The sequence below is a fragment of the Mizuhopecten yessoensis genome, unplaced genomic scaffold (assembly GCF_002113885.1).
Source record: "Mizuhopecten yessoensis strain PY_sf001 unplaced genomic scaffold, ASM211388v2 scaffold716307, whole genome shotgun sequence".
NCBI lineage: Eukaryota > Metazoa > Mollusca > Bivalvia > Pectinida > Pectinidae > Mizuhopecten > Mizuhopecten yessoensis.
Window position 1 is genome coordinate 31,854 of NW_018480051.1, and position 12,576 is coordinate 44,429.

Here is a 12,576-nt window from a genome sequence, read left to right on the forward strand (position 1 = left end):
GCAGTGTCATAAAAATCAAAGATATATGTTTGGAAAAAAAACATTCATTTGTTTTTCAAAGGAGTTCTTTTATCTCTACAGAAATATGCAGAAAGACCCTTATCTGCTCCTTTACAGAGAGCAGATTTTGATCTCAACGCTGTGATACAAAAATCACATTGTGACATTTATTAAAAGCTGCAATGTCAGAACTAAATGTGATTCTTTTGTTATAGTTTTATATGAATTGAAAACTAAAAACAAATTGATGCAAAAATTACTTGCGCAATGGAAGTGATATATATATTTTTGATAATATGTACCAGGGAAGTCTAATCTTAACTTGGATCAATAAGATGCCGAGTGGCTAAGGTGTCTGACCGTCTGCTACCACTAGCCCTCCACCACTGGGTTGCAGGTTCGAGGCCTACGTGGGGCAGTCACCAGGTACTGGCTGCAGGTCGGTGTTTTTTCTCGGGGTACCCCAGCTTTCCTCCACCGCCAAAGTCTGGCATGTCCTTAAATAAATATAGCTGTTGATAGGACTTAAAACACAAACAAACAAAATACATGTCCCCACATTCTAAATTTAACGAACCTACATAAAATAGCATAAGGGAAACACTCCAGAATCCATTCTGATGTACACATCCATGCAGGCAGGCAGGGAGGGAGAGTTGGACAGAAGGCCAAGGTGAATACCGTTGTGCCCATGATTTTATGGAAAATTGGGTAAAAATATAAACAACAAACCAAAACTGTACTTTCACTTATTTTTATTGATATATTTTTTAGTTTCAATTTAACTTGTAATCAACATACACATCAACACTGGCACATATATTTCAAAAAGCATACTTAAACGAATATTCAATAACAGTCACATGGGTTTATATTATAATCAAGTTTTAAATTTAATTTCTCTCTCATTTTCATACTACATGTAATATACTGTAAACACACTTATTTGAAGGTACTCAAATTTTAGTGTATTTTCGAATTTTAATTAAATAGCACATTGATGAATTGTTGCACCCCGAAAATATGCAAAAAAGAACAACATACAAGAAATTCAATTAGCACATTCATAATTTCTCGCAATGATTAAAACGCAAAAAAACACTAAAATAAGACCACTGTTAAAATATAAACGTTTACAGTGCAAGTCCAATTATGTCAACATTCATTTTGTTTTCTAACCTTTAGTTCCCCAAGTTAAGTAATTCATTCTGAGCAGAGCTATAATCTCATATTCCTATTTTAATGCAATTGACCAATAACATTCAGTTCAACCACAGTTGAATGGGTTTCAATGGCAAATATATACAAAAATACTGCACCCCGGTTGTACAAAGGTTCGTTAAAGTTAACCAGTGGTTAAGGAAAATTTCAAATATGAACAAAATTGAGAACCTCCAATATCATTTCACTGCTATAGATTTGTTTAAACAAATCAGATTTATAAATGTTTTGAGGATTAATTTTGCTTTGAAAGCTCTTGCTTCTTCTTATTTTATAATTTAAACTTTATTTATTTTACAACAGTTATGAAACAAGTTATTTCAACTTATATTAATCACTCTTGCTGGCCCAGATGTTTGCGCGTGGGGGTCTTATTGTGGGAGGAAACCGGAGTGCCCGGAGAAAACCCACGTGGTCGGCCAGGTGACCTCATACCTTTTCATGTCCGATCAGGGAATTGAACCTCGGTCGCCTTGGTGAAAGGCATGTGCGCTATCCACTGAACCACCTGACCCCCCTAACACCCTTCTTATTGGCAATTTGATTTTTTTTTCAATAACCACTGGTTAAAGTTGTATTAATCAACCTTTGAGCAAACGCATCCTCAATTATTTCTAGGGTCCTTCAGACTTGAAAATGGCCCAGAACACGCCATTCTCAACACCCCAGGGGTTATGCTCACTTTCGCTCTCTGCACCCCTGGAATATGTCCTGACAAAATCAAAGCTTCAGTGCATGCCACCTTGTTAAGAAGACAAGAAGACTAGTTGGATCCTTTGATGTACATCAAAAGAATCTTGCGGTTGGATAACGGTAAAGTTGACTGGCTTTGAAGTTGAGTGTTGCTCCTCTATGATCTTCAAAGGACAGGTATATAGCCTAGCGATTGGTCAGTGTTTATTACCCGAGACCAATCAAATAGTCAGCCGCGTCCCTTCAATTTTGCTATGACATATTCCAGGGGTGCGGAGAGCAAAAGTGAGCGTAAACCCTGGAGTATCAATGATGGAGTGCCGGGAACAGAATTCTGTAATGAACCATGGAGTTCTGCTTTTTTTGTATTTTAAAACTCAGGCAACTATTGTTAAGTGTAGCCTTTCAAATTTAATAATATCAAGGACAGGATTACTTCACTTATTATGAATAAGTCTTGTGATTTTAGTATTGCTAACTTAAGTTTATCATAATAATAAATCTAGCATCTTACAAAAAATGATATAAATAAAACTTGATAAAATTGGGTAGCCATGGTCTCATGAAAATCAATGCTTTCATCTTAAACTTAAACTTTCTACATCCTCCCACCCTATCCCCACCTTTTTATGTGTCTGGAATAAGTACTAAGGCCTGTTGATGGACAAAAATGAATTTGCAGAAGATTTTGTTGATTTGAAACTGGAAATTTATTGTGAAAACAAATAAAATATTAAAATAATAGAACTGGGTTTTTCATGCACTTTAAAAAACCTTAATGGACAACATTAATACAAACATCTTCATTCACACATTTTCACTATAATTTTGTTATCATTCACATATCAAGGTGATGTATTTTCTTGCTCATAAAACACAAATTTACACTCAATACCTTTAGAATCCTTTGCAAAAGTATCCGTCTACATTATCTTACACCTGAGCATTACCATTATGTACACCTATACCCAATATTCACAAATTTGACTAAAATACAGCAATATTTCGGTAAGTTATTCTGCCAATCAGAATCGAGGAAGCATCCATAATCTATTTAAATATGCACAGCTTCCATTGTCTTGAAACTTAGCTTGAGAATTTCAATGACGATACAAGCATTCCTCATGAATATTTTAGGGAATTCGTCTGAAAAATCTTGTATTGGTGGACAAACCAAAATTAGTATCTTCTGCTCTTGTGGGGAGGGGGACTTTGGACAATAAAAATGTCCAGACTGATAAAAAACGATTTCACAAAATTCTGACATAAGTGCTTAGAACCAGTTTATAATTCTAAATATTAACACTGTAAGCACATTTATATACACAACAAATCAATGAGGACATGTATAGTTTATCAATAAATGGAACAAAAAAACATATTGAAATGGATATTGGACGGCAATTAAAGTATGATTTTAATAGTTACCTGTACAACATTGCGAGCACATTATATTTCACTTTCACATTTCAAACATTCTATCCAGTTTCAAGTTACAGAAGAATAAATTAAATTTAAAATCAACAACATGAAAATGTTCAAGTCTGCATATTTTCCTACAAACAGGAAGTGGTCTTTCAAATAAAAAAAAAGGTTTTCTTTGTTTCAAGTATGTTGACTTTTCACAAATGGTTGTGTATGTCATCATAACATTTCGATACATATACGTTAACATGGCTTAAGGAGGCAGGCTACCTTATTTCCTTTCCAAAATGAGTTCCATCCAAGATTTTTCAATGTAAAACAAAAGAATCTTGCGGAAACAGTAAAATTGACTGGCTTTGAAGTCGGGTGCCGCTCATCCGTAATCTTCAAAGGACAGGTATCAACCTATCAATTGATCAGGTTTCTATTACCCAAAACCAATGAAATTAGTTAGCTGCATGCCTTCAATTTTTGTTACAATATATTCTAGGGGTGCAGAGGATGTAAATGAGCGTAATAACCCCTGGAGCATTGAGGAGGTCAATATTGTGACATATTCATATGCTTCTGTTTGTGAAAAGGAAACATTTCTGAGTGTCATTTAGAAATGATGAACATATATAATATAAGGTTTTATTCAACAGACCTATATATAGTTCTGTTTCAGATATAACAATTATCCTTCCTGAACCTTTTTTTTACAAATTTCGAACTTTAAACAAAAATGGAGATTCCTTTTAATTATACCACCTATGATTTGAGATTCATCGACACAACCACTTTAACTGGAAACTTTTTTTTGTTTTGTTAAATTTAATATGTTCTTTTCAAAAGGACGGAATTACCTTTTGTCCTTAAGTCACAATATAAACAATTAAACAATTCGGATTTCAATATTGTATCATTCAAAATACATATATAACGGAACATCACATTGTTTGGTTATTGCAATTACGACTGACACAGTTGCATGCTTACAAAACTCGTCAAAATATAGCTTTACATCCAAAATCATTCATTCTTCACATATGATACAAATCCATAGCGAGTAAAATATCTTGACACAGATATTTGTGACTTTCAAATACCTGTGATGAGGCAGAATTGGTTATGGGTGTCGCTATGAAAAACCAATATTGTATATTTCGATAAGAAACGTATATGGTTATCCTATATGTAGAATAGAATATTATATAGAATATTCATAGAATGATATTCTATATAATCATAAATAATATTATTCTATGTTTAGATTTTTAACGGATATTGATTATTTTTGTTTAGATATTCTATATAATATTACGTATATCAACTTCTATCATGTGTAATATCCAGACGAAAAGAATTTGAATAATGAAGCATTAATGAAATTAATTTGATTGATTGATTAATTGGACTTGACGTCCCTGTTCTGGTTATCATCGATACTACAGTTCATTGATGAAAAAGTTGATGTAATTACATACAACAGATAAGAAAGCTACACACATGTACTAACTAATTATCCTTTCTTTACAGAGGCTACTACTTAACCCTGACGAAGTACATTTAAATGGTACATATGTATATTAAAAGATAAATTCAGATACAAATTGCACCAAATCAATCTTACTAGAAACAGTCAAATTCTAAATTTCAAATAAACCTCATCAAAGTAAATGCTATGCCTTTATTTACCATACTTCTTATTTAATTGAAAGTAGATGACAAATTTTTTGGGGGGAAAAATATATATATACACCATTTAACTAATTGGTTATGTTTCTTAAAACATGAACTTAAACAAGACTAGTATGATTTGTATGTAGGTGGTTCAAACAGTCAAAATTCAACAATGTTTGGGGGGGGAAAAAAATATAATACATCGGTACAAGACATGTCATATCATGTGAAATAAGTCCTGGGTTTGTAACTTAAATACAATCTATTATTCAACATTACTTTTCACACATACCTTTATATACCTATATGTATATATGGAATGTTGGAAAAATAAGATATACTACAATACGTTCATAACACTGACTGATGTTGTAGACAAATGTCAGTTGTAACAACTTGTAAAATACAAAACGGGACACTAAAATAGCACTAAAATGAATTTAAATATGACATTTTCATATTTTAACAATTTCAATAACTCATTTCTGAACTTACGCTTGTCAATAACAATACCTAACAAAGAGCCATATTTAAGTTATCATATTATAACATGTTAGACGAGACAAACGAGAAATGATGCATTTTCTTCTGAACATAAATCGGCAACAACTGAAGCTGAATGCGTGGATGATCACAATTTAACTCATTCACCCCTGAAATTTCACAATGAACTATTCCAACCTTTGAATTGGGAGAGTTCAAATATGTCTTCAGGGGTGAATGAGTTTACTTAATATTCCTAGGCAGGATTATAGCAGTCTGACCATGGTATACAGATAACACATTATATTTGTATCATATTCAATTGTTTAAATGTGAAACGAAGACCAACAAAATGAGACATTATCCATAATGTTCTTTCAACATTACAAAATTACGGATGAACTAGATTCAATGATGTAATACATGTTTACATATCACATACGTTTTAATATTTTAAAAGTTTGATAATAAAATTCAGAAGAACCCTGACGGAATGATAAAAAAGCCACATATATTTGCATAAAATATCTGTAATATACCAAGTCAATATCTAAGTAATATGATACAAATTAATAGATAAATTGGTGAAAATGTTCGAGGTGTATTTCACAATATCGGAGAAAAACATTTTTCATGCTGTTCTCTTGGAATGTTAATGATAAAATTGCAGTTATAAAATACATTTGTGATGATTTCTCATAAACATTTTAAATACATGAAAATAAAATGGTTTTCTGATGACTATTCAATGATTTAATCAATTATTTATTAATGACTGTTGATGACTTTTCTTTAAATGTTTGCCCTAAACCCATCGTAACAACTAAAATTTATATTGAGTGATCACTTTAAAAGAAAATGTCCAGACACAGAACTTTGTTGATAACCACAACAAGTCAGGTAGTTGTTGTTGTTTACTGAATCATGTTTACCAGTTTCAGAATGGTTGAACACAAACATTGAATAACCAAGAAACTCAAGTACGAGTTGATATCTGCTTGTAAAAGCTGTGCTGTACACCTTTCTCTCTGCTACAGTTATGAGATATTATTTCCCTTTTTAACCTATTCACCCCTAAAGTCGCATTTGAACCTCACCAAATCAAAGACTGGGCAAGTCCAGTTTGAATATGTAGGGGTGAATGAGTTAGCCAGCCTTGTGACAGCCAAGATCTCCACCAAATGTTTACAGCATTGCTATTCAACAATCAGTCTTATCGTCTGCCCATAGGACAGGTTTATTCAAAATGAAAGGGAATACTGACATGTATTCAATTCCTATACATTTGCATTCAGATTTCACAACGGTTGGTTGAAATGAAATTGGAGCATTAAATATATCTAAGTTGACTTTTCTGTGCATGAAGAATTCTGACGTGATTTCTAACGTGGTTTTGAAATTTGTGCCAGAGCTAGATCTGGCACCGAGTCCCAATGTGATGAGCTAATTAAGCTTTATTTGATTTATCGTGTCCCTGTAGAATTCGTACGAGTTTACTACTGTGAGTATATACATTAGAACTACTTGACCCATAACTGCTCTGAAAGCTGACCCCGACGGCCATGACGCTGGGAGGTCGGGACGCTACAGACCCGGGTCGGGGAGTATTGGCTACAGTGATGGAGTTCAGCTTCTCTACGGCCTTCTGGGATACCATTTCCTGTGGAAATCATCAAAACATTCATGATTATTTAAAAAAAAAAAATATGCATCTGCTCTTGTTTATGACAAAAGAGGCCATGTACATTGGTTCCTTTTGTGATTTAATCACATATACATTTATTTTAAGACACTGTTCAGAGATAAAACAATAATAAACACTGGCTTCATTGCTGTGAATGGATCTTGATTCTACCAGCGAATCAGGGTTGAAAAGTTGTCAAAATATGATAAATTATACCCCATCATCTATCATTATTTATCCATAACTTGATAAAGCAGAAGTAGAGAACTAGATGTTCATTTAATGTCAAAGTATTGGTTTCAACTTACTTATTAAAACTAGCTGCTCTATTTGAAAAATACTGTACACTATCAGAACTACAATATCTAGCCGCTGTTTCACAAACGTTGCTGAACCGAAGGAATTCCTTGAATAAAGATTTTCAATCGGAAGCATTAACTGAAGTTTAGGAAAAATTCCCTTTTAAACTAACAATTTTCCTAAAATTTACTCCAATAAATGTTTTCCTACGGAAAAACTTAATTAAGAAATTTTCTTTAGTTTATAAGGAACATTCATGAAATTGGGACCTGTACTATATGTTTTCAAAATCAAATCAGTTGCTTCAAGTTTCCCTTAAGGATTTCAACAGTTATTTAAATATGGTGATATCTTTCTGCAGGGACTTAACCAATTATTTACTGAAAAATAACCGAAAATTTAACATAGTGTTGATGCTTAGATTTGAGTGGTATACTGTATACCAAGAAATTTTCGCTGCGGTTGAATTTTCACCATTTTTCACCCAAATTAATGAGGGATAATTGATCATTTCATTGAACATTATTGAACAACATACAGTATACCTGGTAACTTTCGCAAAGTCAAATATTCGCCCCTTGCCGATAAAATGCATGTTTCCCTTCACATGTAATTATACTGATATTGATTGTGCATTTTGTATACTAATATTCGCTGTCGTGGTAAATTCATCCTCATTGTAATTGGGGAGGTCAGAAAAGGCGAAAGTTTAACTGCAGCGAGAATATTACAGTATACAGTAATGTACATAGTAATTAAATGTGAAGGTGAAATTGACACTGGGAGAATATTGATTATTATGGTGAAAGGCGAAATTTTAAATAGGTGAAAATTTCTCAGTATACAGTAGTTGATTCAAACCCGAGTTTAGGAGTACTTACTCTCTTCAGGTCATCCATGCGGGTGAGACTGCGGAGGGACAGAATAGCACTGACTTGAACACTGTGGTGTTGGTCATTACAAGCCAGGTCCAGTAACCTGTGTACACAAACCAATACATTTCATTCTGATCCAGTTTATACTTCCTACAAAACAAGAGGCTTACATAGAAAATTTGCTTACAGTAAAAGTGGAAAATATTCTGGTTCAGAAAGGCTCACGTTTTTCACGTAGGGTGTATTAGTGTGAAAATATCCACATGAAAATCTTTATTTATAGATTTATATATATAGACGGCTGTATAGAAGGATATTTCTGTGGGAATGATATTTTCAGGATTTCACAGGTCATTAACGTGAAAAGGAAATTATGATTCGTAGAATAACATGACAAGCGTAAAAATGAGCTGCGGAAATAAACTTCATGAAATATTGCGCATGTGGTTGTGATAATTCATATACATAAAGAGTTATGATAATTGTTTTGTTGATGATTTGTTTAACAAAATATACTTACTTGGTGTTGCCCAATATGCTGTCATAAAGCATATTTATTTGACTATTTCAAGGCCGCATAAATAACCAGTTGTACGGTACATAGATTTCTAAGCCACTGCCAAAGAGTCAGAACTCGAAAATTTCCACAGTATTAAGCTAAGCAATGCTCGCTTCCCCCCCCCCCCCCCCCCCCCCCCCAATAGAAAATTTATGCTAAGGAAAAGTTTCAATGAAACTGAAGCAAAGGTCTGCTACATATAGAATTATTAAGGGCCCTTTCTTATAGCCAGTTCAACCGGTTTCACCGTTTGTCTGTTTTTTCGGGTATAAATCCTGGTGGACCTGCGAATGTTTATGCAGGTTTTGTAAGGCTTTGTCTACAAGGCTTGCCTGAAAGAAGCATCAGATTACTAGGTACGTCCAACCATATTTCATAAACGATCAAACTGATCCAACCGGTTCAACTGTTTGGATCGCGATAAACGAATGCGACCTAGAAGTAACAGCTTACCTAGCTACAACTTTGGCTTTTTTCAGGTCAGAACACAGGGTATTGGAATGTAGACTCATGTTGCCAAACACACCTGTGGAGAAACGAAAAGTGTTATACAGAATTAACATGTATATATTTATATCTCTACCTACTTCAGCATAGTAAACTCTGACTGTATAAATCAGCCTAAGTGTTATACAGAATTTAGAGGTATATATTTATATCTTTACCTACTTCAGCTTAGTAAACTCTGACTATAAAACAGCGTAAGTGTTATACAGAATTTACATGTATATATTTATATCTCTCCCTACTTCAGCTTTGTAAACTCCGACTATAAATCAGCGTAAGTGTTATACAGAATTTACATGTATATATTTATATCTCTACCTACCTCAGCTTAGTAAACTCCGACTATAAATCAGCGTAAGTGTTATACAGAATTTACAGGTATATATTTATATCTTTACCTACTTCAGCTTAGTAAACTCTGACTGTATAAATCAGCCTAAGTGTTATACAGAATTTACAGGTATATATTTATATCTCTCCCTTCTTCAGCTTTGTAAACTCTGACTATAAATCAGCGCTAGTGTTATACAGAATTTACAGGTATATATTTATATATTTTCCTACTTCAGCTTAGTAAACTCTGACTGCATATAAATCAGCGTAAGTGTTATACAGAATTTACAGGTATATATTTATATATTTTCCTACTTCAGCTTAGTAAACTCTGACTGTATAAATCAGCCTAAGTGTTATACAGAATTTACAGGTATATATTTATATCTCTACCTACTTCAGCTTAGTAAACTCTGACTGTATAAATCAGCCTAAGTGTTATACAGAATTTACAGGTATATATTTATATCTTTACCTACTTCAGCTTAGTAATCTCTGACTGTATAAATCAGCGCTAGTGTTATACAGAATTTACATGTATATATTTATATCTCTACCTACTTCAGCTTAGTAAACTCTGACTGCATATAAATCAGTGTAAGTGTTATACAGAATTTACAGGTATATATTTATATCTCTCCCTACTTCAGCTTAGTAAACTCTGACTATAAATCAGCGTAAGTGTTATACAGATTTTACATGTATATATTTATATCTTTACCTACTTCAGCTTAGTAAACTCTGACTGTATAAATCAGCGCTAGTGTTATACAGATTTTACATGTATATATTTATATCTTTACCTACTTCAGCTTAGTAAACTCTGACTGCATATAAATCAGTGTAAGTGTTATACAGAATTTACATGTATATATTTATATCTCTACCTACTTCAGCTTAGTAAACTCTGACTATAAAACAGCGCAAGTGTTATATAGATTTTACATGTTTATATTTATATCTCTTCCTACTTCAGCTTAGTAAACTCTGACTATAAAACAGCGTAAGTGTTNTAGCTTAGTAAACTCCGACTATAAATCAGCACAAGTGTTATACAGAATTTACATGTATATATTCATATCTCTCCATTCTTCAGCCTTGTAAACTCTGACTGCATATAAATCAGCGTATACTCAATGAAAAAAGGCTCGGCAGATTGAAACTTGTTGACAAACGTGCACCATAGAATGTATACGTTTGTTGCCAACTGCATTCATACTATCGTATAACCCACCAAATTAAAGTACATGTACCGGTATTTCAAACTAATATTTTTGGTCCCCTTGGGTTTGATAAAATCATATTCTACTACATTCATTTTACTTGCATTGCTGTTTGCTTTTGAATTTTATCTCTTGCTTTGCCATTACTTTTCGCTTAACACTTGTTTGACAGAATGCTTTTAAACTACTTCAAACTGCATGGCATTGAACAATATCTGATGGAGTATTGGAGATATAAAATACAAGTATTTAGCTGGAAACCATTAACTCATGCACCCCTGAAGACACATTTGAACTCTTCCAATTCAAAGGTTGGAATAGTTCATTATAAAATTCTTGGGTGAATGAGTTGAATATTGTCTGCAAACACAGACAGACACTTAAGAAAGGCCTGTATAGTACGTACTGGCAGCATTGGCCTTGGTTTTGGAGACAGGGTCTCGGAGCAGGTCCATGAGGACTGGAATGACTGGTCGGAGTTTGGCGTAAAGGTCCGCATTGTGGAAGGCAGCATTTCCTATTGCGTAGCTGGCTCCCTGTCAAGTAAACATGTACATTACACAGGTGTTGAGCTTTCCAATAGCAATTAATCATGGCTAACAGAATTTCAAGTACCGGTAATTCAAACACTGTGCAGACCTAGATTTAGCTTCTCTCATGGAACAACTCTCATACTCTCATGTGGAACATCTTTCTTGCTGAACAACTCTCATACTCTCACATGGAACAACTCTCAAGTAGAACACCTCTCATCTTGAAAAACTCTCCTCTTGAAAAACTCTCATACTTTCATGTGGAACATCTCTTCATTTCAGTTCAAATGGTATTAATGTATTTCAGGCTATTTTTCATTCTGGGCAAAGGATTTTAAAAAAACATTCAAATTTTCACTTTTAGTTTGTTACTCTACATAAAACTATCTCATATGTCCTAATGTATCTTATCAATCAACCCATTGATAATGGAAAAAAGATTGAGTCCAAAAATACACTTAGTTACTTCAACTTGTTATACAGTTAATCACATCGTTACGTCTCATTGAAAAATTTAGTATAAAGAACACAATTTTCTTTTGTATGTTTATTGAGATTCAAGGAGACATGACAATGTCCTAAAATGTTTATGAAATAACTGTTAACATTTATGCACACATCCCACAGCAAATAAAATCATCTCCTGACTGACATTGTACTAGGGAAGTACTAACCTTGCGAATATGTGGATCTTCATCCTTGAGACCAGCTATCAACCCGGAAAGGATCTTGTCTCTGAAAAGTAAAAAAGTTAAATAAATCTATTAAAAAAAAGCTCTACCTTAATAATTTTAAAATAATACAATATTATAGTAAATTCAATGATAATCACACTTTTGATATTATTCACAATATTTTTGATACAGATGATCATGACTTACGTAACTGTACATCTTATAATATACAATATACCTGTCAAATCAGAATGTTGCCCCACCCTTGGCTCCTTTCAGAAGAATTATCATATAAATCCCCCCACCCCATTTATCATATAAATTCCCCCCACCCCATTTACCATATAAATCCCCCCCACCCCATTTATCATATAAATTCCCCCACCCCATTTATCATATAAATC

The 12,576-nt window shown here is 33.4% G+C and overlaps 1 protein-coding gene across 4 annotated transcripts in view; it reads right to left on the reverse strand.

The window, feature by feature from the left end:
* Positions 1–2,138: 2,138 nt before the first annotated feature.
* Positions 2,139–12,576, reverse strand: part of LOC110442880 (serine/threonine-protein kinase 36-like) — a 41,651-nt gene continuing 31,213 nt past the window's right edge. For all 4 annotated transcript variants that reach the window (XM_021486726.1, XM_021486724.1, XM_021486725.1 and 1 more), the window contains 5 exons: positions 12,173–12,233; positions 11,372–11,501; positions 9,356–9,428; positions 8,350–8,446; positions 2,139–7,144 (listed from right to left, as the gene is read on the reverse strand). In XM_021486726.1, coding sequence (XP_021342401.1) covers positions 6,932–7,144; positions 8,350–8,446; positions 9,356–9,428; positions 11,372–11,501; positions 12,173–12,233 — 574 coding nt within the window. In that variant the 3' untranslated portion in view covers positions 2,139–6,931. The remainder of the gene's footprint in view (positions 7,145–8,349; positions 8,447–9,355; positions 9,429–11,371; positions 11,502–12,172; positions 12,234–12,576) is intronic.